The sequence below is a fragment of the Nerophis ophidion genome, linkage group LG01, assembly GCF_033978795.1.
Source record: "Nerophis ophidion isolate RoL-2023_Sa linkage group LG01, RoL_Noph_v1.0, whole genome shotgun sequence".
Taxonomy (NCBI): Eukaryota; Metazoa; Chordata; class Actinopteri; order Syngnathiformes; family Syngnathidae; genus Nerophis; species Nerophis ophidion.
Window position 1 is genome coordinate 88,522,357 of NC_084611.1, and position 23,451 is coordinate 88,545,807.

General features: G+C 33.6%; 2 protein-coding genes across 3 annotated transcripts in view; both read left to right on the forward strand.

Annotated features, from left to right (window-relative positions):
* The window catches only part of yju2b (YJU2 splicing factor homolog B), a 12,828-nt gene extending 11,758 nt beyond the window's left edge, over positions 1-1,070 (forward strand). For both annotated transcript variants that reach the window (XM_061914767.1, XM_061914772.1), the window contains exon 10: positions 339-1,070. In XM_061914767.1, the coding sequence (XP_061770751.1) occupies positions 339-652 (314 nt within the window). In that variant the 3' untranslated portion in view covers positions 653-1,070. The remainder of the gene's footprint in view (positions 1-338) is intronic.
* Positions 1,071-6,728: 5,658 nt separating this feature from the next.
* The window catches only part of LOC133561489 (complement C3-like), an 87,209-nt gene continuing 70,486 nt past the window's right edge, over positions 6,729-23,451 (forward strand). The window contains exons 1-10 of the mRNA XM_061914783.1: positions 6,729-6,828; positions 6,902-6,919; positions 6,982-7,014; positions 10,501-10,533; positions 15,222-15,411; positions 15,474-15,639; positions 17,941-18,011; positions 20,847-20,938; positions 21,021-21,103; positions 21,169-21,256. Coding sequence (XP_061770767.1) covers positions 6,755-6,828; positions 6,902-6,919; positions 6,982-7,014; positions 10,501-10,533; positions 15,222-15,411; positions 15,474-15,639; positions 17,941-18,011; positions 20,847-20,938; positions 21,021-21,103; positions 21,169-21,256 — 848 coding nt within the window. The 5' untranslated portion in view covers positions 6,729-6,754. The remainder of the gene's footprint in view (positions 6,829-6,901; positions 6,920-6,981; positions 7,015-10,500; positions 10,534-15,221; positions 15,412-15,473; positions 15,640-17,940; positions 18,012-20,846; positions 20,939-21,020; positions 21,104-21,168; positions 21,257-23,451) is intronic.

Sequence of the window (23,451 nt, forward strand, 5' to 3'; positions counted from 1 at the left end):
TACATAAAAACATTGAAGACCGTGACAGTTTTTAAGAGAAAAACAGTGTTGTTAGCATCAAAATTTCGATTTTCCTCGTTTTAGTACGCCTGTCTTTTATTGTACATATTAGTATTTTTACAATGTGTGGCATGCTTTTAAAAAAATTAGCTGTGGGTGGCAAATGGCCCCCGAGCTGCAGTTTGGACACCCCCGCTGTAAAGTGGTCTTCTGGTGCTTCTATGTCATCATTGAAGTTTTTGCAAAAAAATTAAATACTTGGACTAATTAGGGAAATAATAGCTGTGTGCAAAGTGGGCGTGGTCTGTTCTAAAAGCTCCTCCCCTTCCCCTCTCCAGCCTACGATGACAAGCAGCGCAGCAAACGCAGGGAGATCTTCTCGCGCTCGTGGTTCAGCTCTCCCCCGCCCACGCCTGGGGGCACCGCTCGGGGTCTGCTCCACAAGCTGAGCCTGCAGGGCAAAGACGCGGCGGTGGCCAAAGCTCTGGGCCCCGCCCACAACCAGCTCATCCGCAGGAAGTCGGACCCGGGCCGGCGGCAGGAAGTGAACGGGTCGAGCGAGGCGGCGACGAGGCCTCAGGACTGTGAGACGACTTTGGCAAGTTCTTTGGTGCCGAACTACAGCGACTCTGACTCAGACCATGGACACTGAGGAGAACTGTGAGTTTGTGTACATTAACTATTGAATGCTGGCATGAGAACATCTTAGGGGGCGGAGTTACAGACACCTCTGCCAACACAACATCCAGTTGGCTTCCATTGATTTTTTTTTTTCTCTCCGGAACACAAACTGATTGCACAAAAGTGCCGGGAAGTTTGTACGTACCGCGTCACGACTGGAACTTTCCGTGCTTCACGAGCCAGCAGGCACAAGACGTTGATACAACGTTGATTATACGTACATGTCCTTTAAAACTGACTTGGAAACAACGTTGCAAAACAGTTTTATTCTAAGTTAAAACAACGTTTATGTCTAAGGTTGGATCCACGATGTTGGTTAGGAAATGACTACATTTCAGCGGTCAAATCAACGTCACAACGCAACATTGATTAAACCTTGTCAAAAAGCGTGTTGTTTCAACGTTGTATTTGTGTTGTAGAATATTAATGAGGAAATGACCAAAATTCAATGGTCAAATCAACATCCCGAAAATGGCAAAAATGAACTAAAAGTATCAAAACTACAGTAGTATTGGCAGAGGTGGGTAGAGTAGCCAGAAATTGTACTCAAGTAAGAGTACTGTTACTTTAGAGATTTATTACTCAAGTAAAAGTAAGGAGTAGTCACCCAAATATTTACTTGAGTAAAAGTAAAAAGTATGTTGTGAAAAAACTACTCAAGTACTGAGTAACTGACCTGTTTGTTTAATGATGACGGCAACAAATAATGCACAAAAACATAAAAATAGCAATGAGCAAATTCAGAGCCAGGAATATCTCTTAAGCAACTAAAACAATAATATATATTAAATAATAGTACATTAAAATAAAAAAATGGCACATTGAGCCACAATAACTTAACAGCACCATAGCCTCAGTAGGCATTCATTGATTTGTTTGATTGATTGATTGAATAAAACTTGTATTAGTAGATTGTACAGTACAGTACATATTCCGTACAATTGACCACTAAATGGTAACACCCCAATAAGTTTTTCAACGTTTATCAATTACTTAGTAAATCACCAAGTCGAGGTGATCTACCTCATATATACATATACATACACACACATATATCAAACATACACACACAAATCATTTCTACACACACATATCATATATATATTTATATATACAGTATATTATTTTTATTTATTTATTTTGCCGTTTTTGTTCGAATGTTAAAGGTGTTCTAATGAATACACAAGCATGTTTAACATATAGATTCCTATCTTTCATGAAGACAAGAATATAAGTTGGTGTATTACCTGACTCTGATGACTTGCATTGATTGGAATCAGACGTCCACGTTTTCAAATGGAGGAGAAAAAAGTTCCTCTTTTCCGTCTAATACCACATGAAAGTCGTTGGTTTTCGGCATCTTATTTGTCCAGCTTCCATATTTGTTTTCAAACACTTTACAAGAAATACATTGGCGGCAAACTCCATAGCTTGCTAGTTTGTTTGCGCTGGCTTTCGGAGACTCTTATTTTGTTAGCGCAGGTGCGATGGAGCGGCACTTTTATTGTGAAGACAGGAACTGTGCGATCAGTCTTTAGGCTTTTGACGGGAAGTACGGTCGAAATAAAAAGTGTCTTTTTTCCTTTACACTTTTGATTGATTGATTGCAACTTTTATTAGTAGATTGCACAGTACAGTACATATTCCGTACAATTGACCACTAAATGGTAACACCCTAATAAGTTTGTCAACGTGTTTAAGTCGGGTTTTACGTATCACGGTCATGTGACCGCCTGGCTCTGTTTGATTGGTCCAACGTCACCAGTGACTGCATGTGATTGGTGAAACGTAGACATGCGTAGATCCTACTTTGAAGCTCTGTCATTAACCAAAACAAACATTAATAGATCGATAAAAAAAAAAAGTAGCGAGTAGCGAGCTGAATGTAGCTAAATGGAACGGAGTAAAAGTAGCGTTTCTTCTCTATAAATATACTCAAGTAAAAGTAAAAGTATGTTGCATAAAAACTACTCTTAGAAGTACAATTTATCCCAAAAGTTACTCAAGTAAATGTAACGGAGTAAATGTAGCGCGTTACTACCCACCTCTGCGTATTGGACACTATAGAGACCAACCAATCTGTATCGTGGCTCAGCCTCAGACAGCAATAATATGCTGTAATAAAAGCTAAAATTAAAGGGTGCTATATCATGTGAAAAGGGCTCCCATAAGGTTGAAAATGATTTAAAAGGTTGTAAAATGTTTTTTATGCTCTCATGAATATGCTGTCAGATTATGCATTTCGCACTTAAAAATTAGAATTTATGTTAAAATTATTTCGGTAACACAAATATGAAGTATTTTACTTCAACTGTTTGAAAACAATAAAAATCCCTTCACTATCTTGTATAAATAACTTTTTTTTTTGGTTAAAAATAATTTAAGTTGAATCATTTTCAATATAATTTATATGTGGTCCAGACAAGGGTTTTACTAATTTAAATTTTTTGCTATATTACTTTTTTTTTAACTGAATTAAGAATTTTTAAGCATAAAAATTGCAAAAATGAACTAAAAGTATCAATATTACAGTAGTATTGGACACTATATGTTCAGAAATCGTGGCCACCGATTGGCTCAGCCTCAGCAGCATTACTATGTTGTATTAAAAGGGGACTTAAGGGTGTTATAGCATGTGAAAAGGGCTCTAGTAAGGTTAAGCCTATTTAAAAGGTTGTAAAATGTGTTCTGTGCTCCCATGAATATGCTGTCAGATTACGGTTTTCGCACTTAAAAATGGGAATTTATGTCAAATTAATTTCTGTAACACAAATAGGAACTAGTTTGCTTAAACTACAGAATTGCTATCTTGTATTAATATCTTTTTTTTTTTTTGTCTAAAAATAATTTAAGCAGAATAATTTTAATATTCTACATAGGGGTTTTATTAATTAAAATGTTACAATTTAACTTTTTTTTCGACTGACAATCATTTTTAAGCAAAAATTTTAAGTCAAAATAATTTTTGTAACACAAATTTGCTGTCTTGTATAAATAGCAATTCTTTTTGTTTAAAAATAATTTACGTAGAATAATTTTAATATAAACATAAAAGTTTTATTAATTTACATTTTTTAAATTTTGCTATTCTACTGTTTTTTTTTGTGTGTGTCTGAATTAAGCATTTTTAAGCATTAAAAATGGCAAAAATGGCCCAAACTAATCAGAGTGCTGTTCAGTATTGTGGCCACCAATTGGCTCAGCCTCATGCAGCATTACTATGTTCTATTAAAAGGTGACTAAAAGAGACTTAGATCATGTAAAGTTAAAAAGCCTATTTAAAATATTTTAAAATATTTTTTGTGCTCCCATGAATATTCTGTCAGATTATGGATTTCACACTTAAAAATAGAAATTTATGTTAAAATAATTTCTGTAACACAAATATGAAGTATTTAGCTCAAACTGTTTTAAAATAACTAAAAACCCTTTGCTATCTTGTATAAATATCTTTTTTTTGTTTAATAATTTAGGTAAAATTGGTCCATACATAAGGGTTTAATGAATCAAAATTTAATTAAAATTTCTCTTTGTACTGTTTTTTATTTTATTGAAATAAGCATTTTTAAGCATATGAAATGACAAAAATTGCCCAAATCAATCAGTAATATGTTGTTCGTACATAAGGGTTTTATGAATAAAATTTAAAACAATTTCACTATTCTGTTTTTTTTGGACTGAAATAAGCATTTCTTCCGCTTATCCGAGGTCGGGTCGCGGGGGCAACAGCCTAAGCAGGGAAACCCAGACTTCTCTTTCCCCAGCTACTTCGTCTAGCTCTTCCCGGGGGATCCCGAGGCGTTCCCAGGCCAGCCGGGAGACATAGTCTTCCCAACGTGTCCTGGGTCTTCCCCGTGGCCTCCTACCGGTTGGACGTGCCCTAAACACCTCCCTCGGGAGGCGTTCGGGTGGCATCCTGACCAGATGCCCGAACCACCTCATCTGGCTCCTCTCCATGTGAAGGAGCAGCGGCTTTACTTGGAGTTCCTCCCGGATGGCAGAGCTTCTCACCCTATCTCTAAGGGAGAGCCCCGCCACACGGCGGAGGAAACTCATTTCGGCCGCTTGTACCCGTGATCTTATCCTTTCGGTCATGACCCAAAGCTCATGACCATAGGTGAGGATGGGAACGTAGATCGACCGGTAAATTGAGAGCTTTGCCTTCCGGCTCAGCTCCTTCTTTACCACAACGGATCGGTACAACGTCCGCATTACTGAAGACGCCGCACCGATCCGCCTGTCGATCTCACGATCCACTCTTCCCTCACTCGTGAACAAGACTCCTAGGTACTTGAACTCCTCCACTTGGGGCAGGGTCTCCTCCCCAACCCGGAGATGGCACTCCACCCTTTTCCGGGCGAGAACCATGGACTCGGACTTGGAGGTGCTGATTCTCATTCCGGTCGCTTCACACTCGGCTGCAAACCGATCCAGTGAGAGCTGAAGATCCCGGTCAGATGAAGCCATCAGGACCACATCATCTGGAAAAAGCAGAGACCTAATCCTGCGGTCACCAAACCGGAACCCCTCAACGCCTTGACTGCGCCGAGAAATTCTGTCCATAAAAGTTATGAACAGAATCGGTGACAAAGGACAGCCTTGGCGGAGTCCAACCCTCACTGGAAATGTGTTCGACTTACTGCCGGCAATGCGGACCAAGCTCTGGCACTGATCATACAGGGAGCGGACCGCCACAATAAGACAGTCCGGTACCCCATACTCTCTGAGCACTCCCCACAGGACTTCCCGAGGGACACGGTCGAAGGCCTTCTCCAAGTCCACAAAGCACATGTAGACTGGTTGGGCAAACTCCCATGCACCCTCAAGAACCCTGCCGAGAGTATAGAGCTGGTCCACAGTTCCACGACCAGGACGAAAACCATACTGTTCCTCCTGAATCCAAGGTTCGACTATCATGTCCTCTCCAGTACACCTAAGCATTTTAAAGCATAAAAATGGCAAAAAATTGCCCAAACCAATCAGAGCGTGCTGTTCAGTATTGTGGCTCAGCCTCAGACAGCATTACTGTGTTGTATTAAAAGGTGACTTAAGGAGACTTATTTAATGTGAAAAGGGCTCCCGGAAGGTTAAAAAGCCTATTTAAAAGGTTGTAAATGTTTTTTTTTCTGCTCTCGCTACAAAAATATTTGATTTATAATTCCTACTTTGCAGACATGTATTCACCACCATCAGGCCTGGAACCAATAAACTGTGATGAAGTGAACGGTGTGGCGCAGTGGGAGAGTGGCCGTGCGCAACCTGACGGTCACTGGTTCAAATCCCACCTAGAACCAACCTCGTCACGTCCGTTGTGTCCTGAGCAAGACACTTCACCCTTGCTCCTGATGGGTGCTGGTTGGCGCCTTGCATGGCAGCTCCCTCCATCAGTGTGTGAATGTGTGTGTGAATGGGTAAATGTGGAAGTAGTGTCAAAGCGCTTTGAGTACCTTAAAGGTAGAAAAGCGCTATACAAGTACAACCCATTTATTTTATTTATTTATTTATATTTATATAGCGCTTTTTCTCTAGTGACTCAAAGCGCTTTACATAGTGAAACCCAATATCTAAGTTACATTCAAACCAGTGTGGGTGGCACTGGGAGCAGGTGGGTAAAGTGTCTTGCCCCAAGGACACAACGGCAGTGACTAGGATGGCGGAAGCGGGAATGGAACCTGCAACCCTCAAGTTGCTGGCACGGCAATCAACCGAGCTAAACCGCCCCGTGATTTCTCCTCAAATGTTTTCTCACCCATTCTGTTCAATCAGTCAGAAAGATTAATAACAAGTCGGAATTCATTTCAGCTACAAGCAATGTTTCAAGTCACTTTTGAAAAGTGTGTCAATAGTCAAAAGTAAAAAGTGACGCAAGGTCCAGTTTAAAAAGTGACGCAAATTCCAGTTGTGTTGACCAGACCTCCTCTCCCGTGACCTTTTTATCTTTTGCGGGAGCTTCCCATTGCACCACACTGCCTCTTTGCCAGCTGCCAAGCCCCGCCTCCTCTGCCATGATGTTAAAAGGGGGCGGAGACTAAGTCCGGTATAGCTGCCTACCCCCCCCCACAGTCCGCTACAGATGGACGGACGGACGCTGCGACGACTGCTGTGCGTGTTCCTGCTGTGCGAGGTCGGAGGTCAGCTGCTGTCATGGTGAGCGGTCACTCGTTAGCGCAGGCCCTCCGTCACCTTTGACCCCCTTAACGACTGATCCTTGTCTTTGCAGGCGAGACTTCTCCCGCAGGTAAGGCGACGTCTTGCTCCCCCCCCCCTTGCACCCGTCTGAGATGTCACTTGTCCCCGCAGACCCGTACTGAAGACCTACATCCCACCTCCACTGTGAGCCATCTTGCACGTTTTCTCTTTTTGCCCTGAAAGAAAACGTTTTTTTTCTTTGACAAAAAAGGCATTAATCATTAAAAAAAAGAGGTTTTATTGACAGATAGATTTGAAGATGATCTAGAGCAGGGGTCGCCCGTAAGAACCAGATGAGTCGCCCGTTTGCCTGTTCTAAAAATAGCTCAAATAGCAGCACTTACCAGTGAGCCGCCTCTATTTTTTTTTTTTATTTACTAGCAAGCTGGTCTCACTTTGCTCGACATTTTTAATTCTAAGAGAGACAAAACTCAAATAGAATTTGAAAACCCGAGAAAATATTTTAAAGACTTGGTCTTCACTTGTTTGAATAAATGTTGGGATGTCGCATGGCTGCAGTTGCATGCAAGAATCCAGGAGAGTTAAGTGAAGGTAAGAGGAATTTAATACACATGAGAAAATAACAAAAGCAAACATAAAGCAGTCGTGCAAAGTAACGTTCTCAACATGATATTAACTTCGAGCACTGAGGAGTGCTCGAGTGAAACATAAATAAACCTATGTTGATTTACAGCAGCTGAGGACCGCTGCCAATCAACGGCGAGTGTGACAAAAACGGAGTAAACAGGAAGTATCAATCAATCAATCAATGTTTACTTATATAGCCCTAAATCACTAGTGTCTCAAAGGGCTGCACAAACCACTACGACATCCTCGGTAGGCCCACATAAGGGCAAGGAAAACTCACACCCAGTAAAGCTCTATAGCCCGCAGACTTTTTTTGGGCTTTGGGAATCACTAATAAGCCGGAGTCCTTTGAACGCAGATTTCTTGCCGGGACATACGGTACAATACAATCGGTGAGATAGGATGGAGCTAGACCGTGTAGTATTTTATACGTAAGTAGTAAAACCTTAAAGTCACATCTTAAGTGCACAGGAAGCCAGTGCAGGTGAGCCAGTACAGGTATATATATATGTATATATGTATATAAAGGTATATACAGTATAGGCGTAATGTGATCAAACTTTCTTGTTCTTGTCAAAAGTCTAGCAGCAGCATTTTGTACCAACTGTAATCTTTTAATGCTAGACATGGGGAGACCCGAAAATAATACGTTACAGTAATCGAGACGAGACGTAACAAACGCATGGATAATGATCTCAGCGTCTTTAGTGGACAGAATGGAGCGAATTTTAGCGATATTACGGAGATGAAAGAAGGCCGTTTTAGTAACGCTTTTAATGTGTGCCTCAAAGGAGAGAGTCGGGTCGAAGATAATACCCAGATTATTTACCGTGTCGCCTTGTTTAATTGTTTGGTTGTCAAATGTTAGAGTTGTATTATTAAATAGAGTTCGGTGTCTAGCAGGACCGATAATCAGCATTTCCGTTTTTTTGGCGTTGAGTTGCAAAAAGTTAGCGGACATCCATTGTTTAATTTCATTAAGACACGCCTCCACCTGACTACAATCCGGCATGTTGGTCAGCTTTAAGTATAAAAAAATAAGAGCACTGAACAGGAAATGAAGTACAAAACACGAAAAACTATCAGAAATTAAGTGACAGATTGTCACAATAAATGCATTTATTTTTTTACTTTGCTTCTTATAACTTTCCGAAAGACAATTTTAGAGAAAAAATACAACCTTAAAAATGATTTTAGGATTTTTAAACACATATATCTTTTTACCTTTTAAATTCCTTCTTTTTCTTTCCAGACAATTTAAATCAATGGTCAAGTAAATAATTTTTTGTTGTTGTAAAGAATAATAAATACATTTCTGTTTTTTCGACGAAGAATATTTGTGGAATATTTCTTCAAACTTATTATGATTAAAATTCAATTCTGGCAAATGTAGAAAATCTGTAGAATCAAATTTAAATCTTATTTCAAAGTCTTTTGAATTTCTTTTAAATTTTTTGTTCGGGAAAATCTAGAAGAAATAATGATTTGTCTTTGTTAGAAATATAGCTTGGTCCAATTTGTTATATATTCTAACAAAGTGCAGATTGGATTTTAACCTATTTAAAACATGTCATCAACATTTTAAAATGAGTCTTGATAAGGAAAAATTACTAATGATGTTCCATTAATTATTTTTTCTATTTTTTCAAAAAGATTCGAATTAGCTAGTTTTTCTCCTTTTTTTTTTCGGTTGAATTTTGAATTTTAAAGAGTCGAAATTGAAGATAAACTATGTTTCAAAATTTAATCTTCATTTTTTCCGTGTTTTCTCCTCTTTTAAATCATTCACTTGAGTGTTTTTTTCATCATTTATTCTCTACAAAAAAACCTTCCGTGAGAGGAAAACAAAATGTTCGACGGAATGACAGACAGAAATACCTATTTTTTTCAATATATATATAGATTTATTTATTAAAGGTAAATTGATCAAATTGGCTATTTCTGGCAATGTATTTAAGTGTGTATCAAACTGGTAGCCCTTCGCATTAATCAGTACCCAAGAAGTAGCTCTTGGTTTCAAAAAGGTTGGTGACCCCTGATGTAGAGATTTAAGCGTTTAAACCATTTTATGAGTGGGGCCGCTGAAAATTTTAGTGTGATTTATTTATTTTTTTAAACGGTCATTTCTCAGAAAATTATAATCACATCAAATGAATGTTGTTATGAATTATTGACAACTATTCCACTGTAAAATATATTCTGGAATATATTCTGGGAGGGAAATATTGCTTATTTAGTTTTTTTTAGAGATGTCCGATGTCCGGTTTAAACACTGATGACATCTATTAAACAAGACAAAAGGCAAAGAATCAAACAGAGACATAATTACATTTGGACTCAGATCTGAAGAGAGACATGGCCACTGCACTCTCCGTACAGTCCTGCACCACGCTCTGAAGAAAAAGGTTTACGTCTCCTCTTTTATTTAGATATTCAATGTTTACGCACTACAGGAATGGGGTGTATGTAAACAGTCATTGTTTTCGGTCACATTGAAGACAAAAGAAGAAGATGCCTCGGGCTTGGGCTCGTCCTGGATTCATCTTCGGCAGGTCTTTGAGGACAATAGATAACCCCTCCTGTGTCATTCCGACGTACACAGCGGAATCTTCCAAGACTTTTGCTTGGTGCAACAAATACATCCGATACTATCAAACATCCCTAAAAATTACTAATACTATTTCTATTGCTATTACTGTTAATATTTCTATGATTGTTATTATTTATATTTATATCAAAATCACTGTTACTATTTCTATTACAGAGAGAGCGAGATTAAAAAGTAATACATTTTGCTTTTTGATACCGATAATTTCCGATTTTACATTTTAAAGCATTTATCGGCGGATAATATCGGCAGTCCGATATTATCGAACATCACTAAAAAATACTGATACTATTTCTATTGCTATTAGTGTTAATATTTCTATTACAGTTACCGTTATTATTTATATTTATGAGAGAGAGAAAGAGAAAAGACACTAACAGTGTAGCTGCAAACGTGGTGGTGGTGTAGATGTGATTGTGAATGTTTCCTTGCAGTACAGCTCAGGTCCCACAAGCAGATGTTCCCAGGTAAGAAACACACTCACTACACATTTTATTACAGTCTTTCGAGTCTTTCAGCTACATTCTCCCTCTTCTTTGTCCCATGCAACACTTGACTGTGTAGCAGACACTACTATTACTATTCCTACTACTATTTATATAACTGTTTACTATTACTGTTACTATTCATATAACTGTTTACTATTACTGTTACTACTACTATTTACATGACTGTTTACTATCACTATTTTTATTAAATTACTATTATCCAATCCAATCAATCCACTTTATTTATATAGCAAATTTAAACAACAATAACGTTTCCAAAGTGCTGCATAGCCATGTTAAAAACAATATTTAAAAAAAACATATTATGCTCCACCAATGACTGAATAAAAACAAAAAATAAATAAATATAAAACCAATATTTAAAAAAATCCAAATATGATTAAAAACAATTTTAAAGGGTAAAATCAATTAAAACAGTAAAATAGAAATCAAAGTGTACAAAAACACAGAGGACAACATTAATATTAATATTAATATCACAATTCCTGTTACTATTACCATTACTATTTATATAACTGTTTGCTATTACGATTACTATTACGGTTACTACTAATATTATTATTTATATGACTGTTTACTGTCACTATGTATAATAATATTACTGTTAATATTACAATTCCTGTTACTACCACTATTACTATTTATATGACTGTTTACTATTATGGTTACTACTACTATAACTATTTATATGACTGTTTACTATTATGATTACTATTACTTTTACTACTACTGTTACTATTTATATAACTGTTTACTATTACGATTACTATTACTGTTACTATTACTATTTATACAACTGTTTACTATTAGTATTTATATAACTGTTTACCATTACAATTACTATTACTACCACTATTACTATTTATATAACTATTTACTATTACTATTTATATAACTGTTTACTATTATGATTACTATTACTGTTACTACTACTGTTACTATTTATATAACTGTTTACTATTACGATTACTATTACTACTACTATTACTATTTATATAACTGTTTACTATTAGTATTTATATAACTGTTTACTATTACAATTACTATTACTATCACTATTACTATTTATATAACTATTTACTATTACTATTTATATAACTGTTTACTAGTACTGTGTCTGTTACTACTACTATTACTATGTATATAACTGTGTACTATTACTATTTATTTTAATATTACTATTAATATTACAATTCCTGTTACTACTATTACTATTTATATAACTGTTTACTATTTCTATTACTGTTACTGTTACTACTACTACTGTTATTGTTTATATAACTGTTTACCATTTACTATTACTGTTACTACTACTGTTACTATTTATATCACTGTTTACGATTACTGGTAATGTTACTACTACTATTACTATTTATATAACTGTTTACTATTTCTATTACTGTTACTACTACTGTTATTGTTTATATAACTGTTTACCATTTACTATTACTGTTACTACTACTGTTGCTATTTATATAACTGTTTACTATTATGATTACTGTTACTGTTACCACTACTACTGTTACTATTTATATCACTGTTTACGATTACTGGTACTGTTACTAATACTATTACTATTTATATAACTGTTTACTATTACTATTTATATTACTATTAATATTACAGTTCCTGTTACTACTACTGTTACTATTTATATAACGGTTTACTATTACTACTACTGTTACTACTACTGTTGCTATTTATATAACTGTTTACTATTATGATTACTGTTACTGTTACCACTACTACTGTTACTATTTATACCACTGTTTACCATTTATGTTACTGTTACTAATACTATTACTATTTATATAACTGTTTACTATTACTATTTATATTACCATTAATATTACAGTTCCTGTTACTACTACTGTTACTATTTATATAACTGTTTACTGTTACTACTACTGTTACTTATTATATAACTGTTTACTATTACAATTACTATTACTGGTACTACTATTTTATTTTTTATATAACTGATTACTGTTACTAGTACTGTTCCTATTTAGATAACTGTTTACTATTACTATTACTTTTACTGTTACTACTACTGTTACTATTTATATAATTGTTCACTATTACTGTTACTATTTACATAACTGTTTACTATTACGATTACTGTTATTTCTATTTATATTAGTGTTACTGTTACTACTACTATTTCTATTAAAATTACTGATGCTATTTTTATTGCTATTACTGTTAATATTTCCATTACTATTATTGTTATTATTTCTAATTATATTTATATCAAAATTACTGTTACCATTTCCATTACTATTAATATTTATATTACTGTTATAAGGGGACGAGGGGTGCCGCGGTTGGGAGAGTGGCTCTGCCAGCCACCTGAGTGTTCATGGTTCGATCCCCGCCTACTACCAACCTTGTCACGTCCGTCGTGTCCATGAGGAAGCCACTTCACCCTTGCTCCTGATGGGTCTTGGTTAGTGCCTTTCATGGCAGGATAAATGTCCCATAACAAGAAGATAAAGTAAATGAAGAAGCTTATCGACTATGGTGTGGGCACGGACTACAAAGGCGGAGGCGTGCAATTTTTCGGGATTTATGCAGATTCCAAATACAGATCAGCAGGTACCAGAAAGTAAGAAAAGTTGCTTTTGCATAATATTGCGAAACAAAACACCAGATAATGTCTTACCTTAAACACACACCATAATAATACTCCTATGTTTAATGCGCCGACAATCCATAAAGCGTTGCGGCTTCATAGCTTACCAAAGTCCTACTAAAACATTTTGATAGATTTTTGAGCGCCTTGTGCAATGTTCTGTATTTTCAATGGAACATATAAAATGTTGGTGGTGTTGACTTGAGTCATATTGCCGTTATAATGCAGTCTACACGTATCTCTTATGTTTGACTGCCATTTACTGGTCACCCTTATCAGTACACCATGTACCAAATAAAATTGATTCGAGGTCGGTAAGCAAAACCAGAATTATAACGTACATTAGGCGCACTGTTGAGTTTTGAGGGGGACAAAAACGGTTTTAAGTGCGCCTTATAGTCCGGAAAATACGGTACTTAGTTAAAAAATATTCTGTAATAATTCACTATTTATTAAATGTATTTTAAAATGTTTAGTTTAATATACAGTGAACATAATAATAGTTCTATTTCATTTCAATTGAGTAGTTTCTGTTTGTTTGTTTTTAGAATATTTGTAAAAAAGGAAAAATATATTATTGTTTTACATAATGTATGTCCATCCATTTTCTACCACATGTCGCTTTTGGGGTGGCCAGCGGTGCTGGAGCCCATCTCAGCTGCATTCGGGTGGAATGTATGTATATTATGTAACAGGTCACATGACTAAGGACTTTGAACTGACACATTTTGGAAGCAACCATTGCTTCATGACTTGTTTTTTAATAATAATAATAATAATTAAAGCTGCAAGCAGCAATGAACAGGACCGACTTTTGCTGTTGTTTCCTGCCTTTACCCATTCGACATATCTTTACCTGCACATTACCTACCTTTTCTGCATCCTGGGGGTCTCACTGGTGCTTCTTTCTTTCACCAATACATGCTGGTGCTTCCTGCCATCACCCAGACAACATATCTTTACCTGCACATGACCTACCTTCTCTGTATCCTGGAGTCAAGCTGGTGCCTCCTTCTTTCACCCAGTCAACATATCTTTATCCGCACAGTACCTACCTTCTCTGCATTGTGTGGTCACGCTGGTGCTTCCTGCTTTTAAGCGGCCATCTTGAGACCATTTGAAGGCTCGTAAAATCAAAACCGGAGCAGTTACAAAAACTCTTTGCGCAACTTTTAATCAGATGGGTTCAATCTCTTTCCTGTGCGAGTTTGAAGCCGATACAACAAACGCGCCCAGAGGAGATAATGTTTGAAAAAAGGTGACAGGTTTTTACAAAACTTTTGTTTTGAAGGGGTAATTGCCAACATCCTGTTGATTTTTGCTAAAGGGTGTCAATTAATGAAATGTAGGTCTAAGTGAGACCAACATAGAGGTTTTCGTTTCATGTCTCTACGACATTCCCACCAGAAGTTACAAGCAGTTTTGTCTTGTGTTTTTTTAGGGGGCGCTAGAGCGCAATTTTGAGTTTTGGGGTTTGGTTTTTTATTAGATAGCAATTCTCGCCAGTCCTGATGTGTGTGATCAGTTTGGTGAGTTTTGAAGCATTTTATGGGGGTCAAATTACAGCTCAAAGAGGCAAAAATTAAATTTTTTAGGGAACTTTTGTTTTGAAGGGGGTTTTGCCAACTTCCTGTTCATTTTTGCTGAAGGAGGTCAGTGTATGAAATGTAGGTCTAAGTCAGACCTACATAGAGGTTTTTGTTTCATGTCTGTACGACATTCCTAACGGAAGTTACAAGCAGTTTTGTCTGTTTTTTCCTAGGGGGCGCTAGAGCGCAATTTTAAGTTTTGGGGTTTGTTTGTTTTTTATTAGATGGCAATTTTCGCCAGTCCTGATGTGTGTGTAAAATTTGGTGAGTTTTGAAGCATGTTAAGGGGGTCAAATTACAGCTCAAAGAGGCGGCGCATAATAATAATAAAATTGGAAATACAATAGGGTCCTCTGTCCCAAAGGGACATTCGGTACCCTAATAATAATAATAATAATAATAATACATATGCCATGTGATAGGTTCACCTTGGTGACCCCAGACCTGCTGCGGGTGGACAGCCAGGAGAACATCTACCTGCAGGCTGAAGGCGTGACCACCGCCATCGAGGTGGCCATCACCATCACGGACTTCGCCAAGTCCACCACCCTGCTGACGGACAGGATCACCCTGGACCAAAGCAACAACTTCCACACCCTCAAGGCCGTACAGGTGAGCACCCGGGGGGTGGGGGGGGACTCGAAACAAATCGCTAATACCCTCGCCTTTCCCAGATCCCCTCCGAACCTTTGAACCGTGACGAGACCAAGGACAAGTTCGTGAGGCTGACGGCCAACTTTGTCAACCACCGCACGGAGGAGAGACTCATCCTGGTGAGCTTCCACGCGGGATACATCTTCGTGCAGACGGACAAGCCCATCTACAACCCCGGAGACGAGGGTGAGGCCGTTAGCATGCTAACTTTACTATGCTAGCTTTTTTTTTTTTTTTAATTAGCTAATTTTATAGTTATACACCTCCCTCATATTTTTCTACTTGATGCAATACACACTGCAGAGTAATATATTTTGGTACTTGACACGTTAGCGTTAGCATTCTAGCTAGCATGCTAGATTTTTTTTTTTTTCCGTTAATTTAGTTTAATATATTTTGGTATTTCACTTATGCTAACTGCATGTTAGCTGAGTAGGCTATTGTTGTTAGCATGCTAGCTTTTTTTAGATCATTTTGCTCATATTTTTGTTATTTGATGCTATCTGGCCAGCGTGCTAACTGTTAGCATTTCCGTTCCACTTAGGCTCTTCAGCATTCACACAAGAGTTGTACCAAAATTGCATTTTCTATTATTTTTTTACAAAATATACTGGTTTTAAAGGTGAAAACTACTAAAAAATGATTATATTTTGTCAGTCTGTGGCCCTCAGTGGAAAACGCTTGGGCCACAGGATGTCTTTGTGGCTTGTGCAGCCCTTTGAGACAATCCTGATTTAGGGCTATATAAATAAACTTTGATTGATTGATCGTTTCTACACAATGATATCAGTCCTGGGATTATTTAACTAAGGGCCTAAGCAGAATTGTATTATTTTATTCCATCGTGCATTTTTAAACAAAAAAATGGCAAAACGGACTAAAAACACCAATACTACAGTTGGATGGAGATCAATATAATTTTTTTCTCTCACGATACGAAAACCAGGTTTGGTCCGATACAAAATCAGAAGAAATTAATGCATACTTACAGACATTTAAATTTTAGTTTAAATTAATAAATATATAATAAATATATTATTTTAAAAAAAGTGTGTATATATATATATAAAAAGATATATATATAAAATAAATGAATATCAATATAATAAATGAATATAAATATAATAAATACGATACAATATCAGAAGAAATTATTGCATACTTACATACATTCAAATTTTAGTTTAAATTAACAAATATATAATAAATATATTATTTTTAAAAAAGTGTATATATATATATTAAAAAAAAAAAAAAAAAAAAAAAAAATATATATATATATACATAATAAATGAATATCAATATAATAAATGAATATAAATATAATAAATGAATATAAATATAATAAATACGATACAATATCAGAAGAAATTAATGCATACTTACATACATTTAATTTTAGTCCAAATTAATAAATATATAATAAATATATTATTTTAAAAAAAAAGTGTATATATATATATGTATAAAAAGATATATATATATATATATATAATAAATGAATATAAATATAGTAAATGAATATAAATATAATAAATACGATACAATATCAGAAGAAATTAATGCATACTTACATTAATAAATATATAATACATATTTAAAAAAAGGTATATATATGTATATATATAATAGAAAGTAATAAAATAAAATAAATGTATATATATATAATAAATACAAAATAAATGTATTTAAATTTTCCCTAGGGAACTCTCCTGAAGGAATCAATAAACTTCTATCTATCTATCTATCTATCTATCTATCTATCTATCTATCCATCCATCCATCCATCCATCCATCCATCCATCCATCCATCCATCCATCCATCCATCCATCCATCCATCCATCCATCCATCCATCCATCCATCTAATAGTGTAGAATGTTAGAAAAGGTCTGATCAAATGAAATTAGTCGAACAAAAATGCTAACCTGTTCATTATTAACCCTCTGGAATGGACTTATGCCGTGTTTAAGTTAAAGTGGGGTGGTAATTGTCTTTTTTTACGGCGCCTCGTGGTCACAATAATGAATGAAGTCAATACTATAATACTTGTTTCTATAGACGATTTTTCGACGTACGGCTAGCTCGTGTGCTCTTGCGTGCTTAGCTGCCGTGTAGCCGCTAGCTCCTGTTCGCCTGCAGACGACCATGTTTACCTATTTTGTAAATGATTTGACCAAGGACAGGACTTTGCACAAGTAAACACGCTGCGCCACACAGCTTACAGGCAAACTGATATCGTCCGATACTTGTTTTTCTTGCTGATATCAGGAAGGAAATGATTGTAATATTTTATTCATTTGATTTCTTTCATATCAAGAGGGCTCTAACTGTGTTAAAAACGGTATTTAGAAGGTGGCAAACATGTTTTTTTTTTTTGTTCCAACGATGAAAATATTGGATTTGATTTCAATCCTTGTGCAGACAGTTTATAAGAACAAAAGAACTCAATCATATTTTTCCTTGTTTCCTTTCCTTCTTTCCTTAGTGCGCTCACGAGCGTTTGTGTCGTCTCCGTCCTTCAAGGCTGTGGACAACTCTCTGACTATCGACGTGCAGGTTTGGAATAACCATCTTTGTTTCACTTTCAGTTGGAGGATAGCAGGATTTTGTGTGTGTACCTAATATACTCTTATTGTGTGACTGTTTGGACATCAAACAATAATGATAATCACCAGGTGATTATTGGTGTAGAATGTTATTGTGTGAATGTTTAGACATTCACACAATAATAATAATAATAATAACTAGATGATTATTGGTGTGTAATCCTATTAATATGAATGTGTGGACATTCATACAATGATAACAATTAGATGGTTATTAGTGTAGAATGTTACATATGTTAATATTTGGATATTCACACAATAATAATGACTAGATGATTATTGGTGTAGAATGTTATTGTGTGAGTATTTGGACATTCACAAAATAATAATAATAATAATCATAATAACTGAATGACTATTAGTGTAGAATGTTTTTGTGTGAATATTTGGTAAAAATGTTTGGACATTCACACAATAATAATAATAATTAAATTCTTATATGTGTGAATGTTTGTACATTCATACAATATTAATAATGACTAGATGATTGTACGTGTAGAATGTTCTTGTGTGATCTATACTAATACTAATAATAATAATAATCATAACTAGATGATTATAAGTGTAGAATGTTATTGTGTCGGTATTTGGACATTCATACAATAATTATAATAATGATAACTAGATGGTTATTAATGTATAATGTTATTGTGTGAATATTTGGAAAGTCACACAATAATAATAATAATAATGACTAGATGATTACTAGTGTAGAATGTTTTTTGTGTGAATGTTTTGACATTCACACAATAATAACAATAATAATAACCAGATGATTATTAGTGTAGAATGTTATTGTGTGAATGTTTGGGCATTCACACAATAATAATAATAATAATAACCACGTGATTATTGGTGTAGAATGTTATTGTGTGAATGTTTGACTTTCACACAATAATAACAACTAGATGATTATTAGTGTAGTGTGACTATTTGTACATTCACACAATAGTAACAAGAATTACTATAAGATTTTAGGTGTATAATGTTATTGTGTGAGTATTTGGACATTCACACAATATTAATATTAAAAATGATCATGATAAATAGATGATTATTAGTGTAGAATGTTTTTGTGTGAATATTTGGACATTCACTCAATAATAATAATAACCAGGTGATTATTGGTGTAGAATGTTATTGTGTGAATGTTTGGCCATTCACACAATAAAAAAAATGGTTATTATTTATAATAATAATAATAATAATTATTATTATTATTATTGTTGTTGTTGTTGTTATTATTATAACTAGATGATTATAGGTGGAGAATGTTATTGTGTGAATGTTTGGAAATTCAAACAATAATAATTAATAATAATAATAAATACATGATTATTGTTGTAAAATGTTACATTTGTGAATGTTTGGTTACATTCACACAATAATAATAACTACATGATTATTGGTGTAGAATGTTATTGTGTGAATGTTTAGACGTTCACACAATAATAATAACAATAATAACTGGATTATTATTAGTGTATAATGTTATTGTGTGAATGTATGGACTTTCACAAAATAATAATACTAATAACTAGATGATTATATGTGTGAAAGTTTTTACATTCATACAATAATAATAACAATACTGACTAGATGGTTATTGGTGTAGAATGTTATTGTGTGAGTATTTGGACATTCACACAATAATTATAATAATTAGATGATTATTAGTGTATCATGTTATTGTGTGAATATTTGGAAATTCACACAATAATAATAATAATAATAATAATAATAATAACTAGTTGGTTATAGGTGTATAATGTTATTGTGTGAGTATTTGGACATTCACACAATAATAATAATAACTAGATGATTATTAGTGTAGAATGTTATTGTGTGAATATTTGGACATTCACACAATAATAATAATAATAATGTCTATATGATTATAGGTGTAGAATGTTATTGTGTATTTAGACATTCACACAATAATAATAATAATAAGGTCTATATGATTATAGGTGTAGAATGTTATTGTGTATTTAGACATTCACACAATAATAACAATAATGTCTTGATGATTATAGGTGTAGAATGTTATTGTGTGAGTTTTTGGACATTCACACAATAATATTAATAACGGGATGATTATTATTGTATTATTGTGTGAATATTTGGAAATTCACACAATAATAATAATAATAACTAGATGATTATTGCTGTAGAATGTTGCATGTGTGAATGTTTGGTTGCATTCACACAATGATAACAATAATAACAATAGTAATAATAACCACATGATTATTAGTGTAGAATGTTATTGTGTGATTGTTTGGACATTCGCTTAATAATAATAATAATAACAATAACTAGATGATTATATGTGTGAATGTTTGGACATTCACACAATGATCTACTGACTTAAGATTTCAAAGCAAGTTATCCATCAAATTGAACAAAGTAAAAATAACAATAGATATTATCGGTACAAAACAGGCAGCTGAATTTTTCCATAAAAAAAAAAAAATACAATTTTTTTACACTTACAGTAAAATGCTGTTAAAACCACAGTCAATTTTACAGTAAAATCCTGGTGACTGAGTTGCCAATTTTTTACTGGGAAAATTTACAGATTTTTTTTTTTCCTCACTATTTAAAAACGTGATAATCAAATGCGTTGGGTAATAATTTCATGAGGTGAATCCTTGTACATTTGAATTGGTATAAGGACAGGTGGTATCGCACCAATATCGGTATGGTATGGTCAGTGAAAAAGTTGAATGGGAGGACATGATGTGGCAATAATCCGACAATAACCACGACACGTGTGCACCAGAATCCAGAAGGTGTGGTGGTCAAGCAGGTGTTCCGGAGCCGGGCTTCTTACGGCGTCTTGTCAGACTCTTTTTTCTTGCCGGAGTTTGCCAAGTAAGTGGGAAAAAGTCCGCCGTGCAGCCGTGAAACGAAGGAATAGTCGTCACAGGTAGAATATCGTGTTCTTGATTGACAGTGAAGGCATCTGGAAGATCATCGCCAAGTTTGACCACTGGAAGCAGAACACCTTCACCTCCCAGTTTGAGGTGAAGAAGTACGGTACGTCAGCGTCTTGCTGTTGGTGTTGGGAAGTCTTCTTCAGCTGGACTTGTGTTGCGTTGCAGTGCTCCCTGCCTTCAACGTCACCTTGACGCCCAGGAAGTCCTACCTGAGCCTCCATGACGAGCAGCTGGAGGTGGAGATCTCTGCCAGGTACACACTTTTACAGAGAGTCGGACCTACAATCGTTCAATTTTAGCAAATATTTGTTACGTTTTTTTTTTACAGTTTTTATTTATTTATTTATTGCATGCATGTATTTATTTTTTAGTTTTATTCTTTTCAAAACAAATCTTGTCTGAAGTAAAAAATAAAAAAATAAAATAAACTTGTCCAGGACAAATGTGTAGATTTAGCAATTGAAAAAAAATAAATTAATATTATATATTTTTTTTTCATTACTACTACATGTATTTATTTATTTATTTTTAAGCAAATCTTGTTTAAAGAGATAAAAAAAAACTTGTCCAGGACAAATGTGTAGTTTTAACAAATATTTTAAAATTATTTTATTGTTGTTTTGTATTTATCAATGTTTTGTGTGTGTTTATTTATGTTTTTGCATATTTATTATTTTTAAGCAAATGTTGTTTATAGTGGAAAAAACAAATGTGTAGTTTTAGCAAATTTCTTAAATATTTTTGTATGGATTTGTTTATGGTTAAAGGTATTTATTTATTTATTATATTATTTAGAAAATCATGTTTTTATTTGTTTATTTTTTTTAAGCAAATCTTGTCTAAAATGAAAAAAGAACCTAACTTTTCTAGGACAAAGTTTTATCAGATATTTTTTATATTTGTTTATTAAGTGTATTTATTTATTATTAAATGTATTTATTTATTTTATTATTTATTTATGTATGTTTTTATTTTATTTTTTATAAGCAAATCTTGTCGTAAGTTAAAAAAAAACAACTTGTCAAGGACAAACGTGTAGTTTTAGCAAATTTTTTTAAAATTATTTTATTGTTGTAGTTTTTTTTACAATTACATGTATTTATTTATTTATGTTTTTCCGTATTTCTTATTTTTAAGCAAATGTTCTTTATAGTAGAAAAAAATAAACTTGTCCAGGACAAACGTATAGTTTTAGTAAATATTTTCAATATTTTTGTATTGATTTGTTTATAGTTAAAGGTATTTATTTACTTATTTTATTATTTATTTATTAATGTTTTTATTTTTTTAAGCAAATCTTGTTTAAAGAGAGAAAAAAACTTGTCCAGGACAAATGTGTAGTTTTAGCAAATATTTTAAAAATTATTTTATTGTTTTTTTGTATTTACTATTTTTTTGCGTGTATTTATTTATGTTTTTGCATATTTATTATTTTTAAGCAAATGTTGTTTATAGTGGAAAAAACTAACCTGTCCAGGACAAACGTGTAGTTTTAGCAAATTTCTTAAATATTTTTGTATGGATTTGTTTATAGTTAAAGTTTTTTTTTTTTTAATCTTATTCATATATTCATGTTTTTTTTTTGTTTTGTTTTGTTTTTTAAGTAAATCTTGTCTAAAATGAAAAAAGAACCTAACTTTTCTCGGACAAAGTTTTATCTAATATTTTTTATATTTGTTTACCAATTGTATTTATTTATTATTAAATGTATTTATTTATTTCATTTATGTTTTTATTTTTTTTTATATGAGCAAATCTTGTCTAAAGTAAAAAAAAACAACTTGTCAAGGACAAACTTGTAGTTTTAGCAAATCTTTTTAAAATTATTTTATTGTTGTAGTTTTTTTTACAATTACATGTATTTATTTATTTTAAGCAAATGTTGTTTATAGTGGAAAAAAAAAAACTTGTCCAGGACAAACGTGTAGTTTTAGCAAATATTTTCAATATTTTTGTATTGAGTTGTTTATAGTTAAAGGTATTTATTTAATTATTTGGTTATTTATTTATTTATGTTTTTATTTGTTTATTTTTCAAGCAAATCTTGTCTAAAGTGGAAAAATAACTTTTCTTGTCTAGGACAAATAGCCAGTGTGTAATAAATGCAATACAGTGTTACCACTGTAACAATAAATATTTGTAATATTTGTTTATCAATTTTGCTTATGTATTATTAAATGTATTTATTTATTTTATTATTTATTTGTTTGTTTTTATTTATTTTTAATTTTTAAGCAAATCTTGTCTAAAGTTAAAAAACCCCGAACTTTTCCTTTTTTTTTTTTTTCTAATTACTACTAGATGTATTTTTTATTTTTAAGCAAATCTTGTTTAAAGAGAAAAAAAAACATGTCCAGGACAAATGTGTAGTTTTAGCAAATATTAGAAAAATTATTTTATTGTTTTTGTATTATTATTATTATTTTTTTTTGTATTTATTTATGTTTT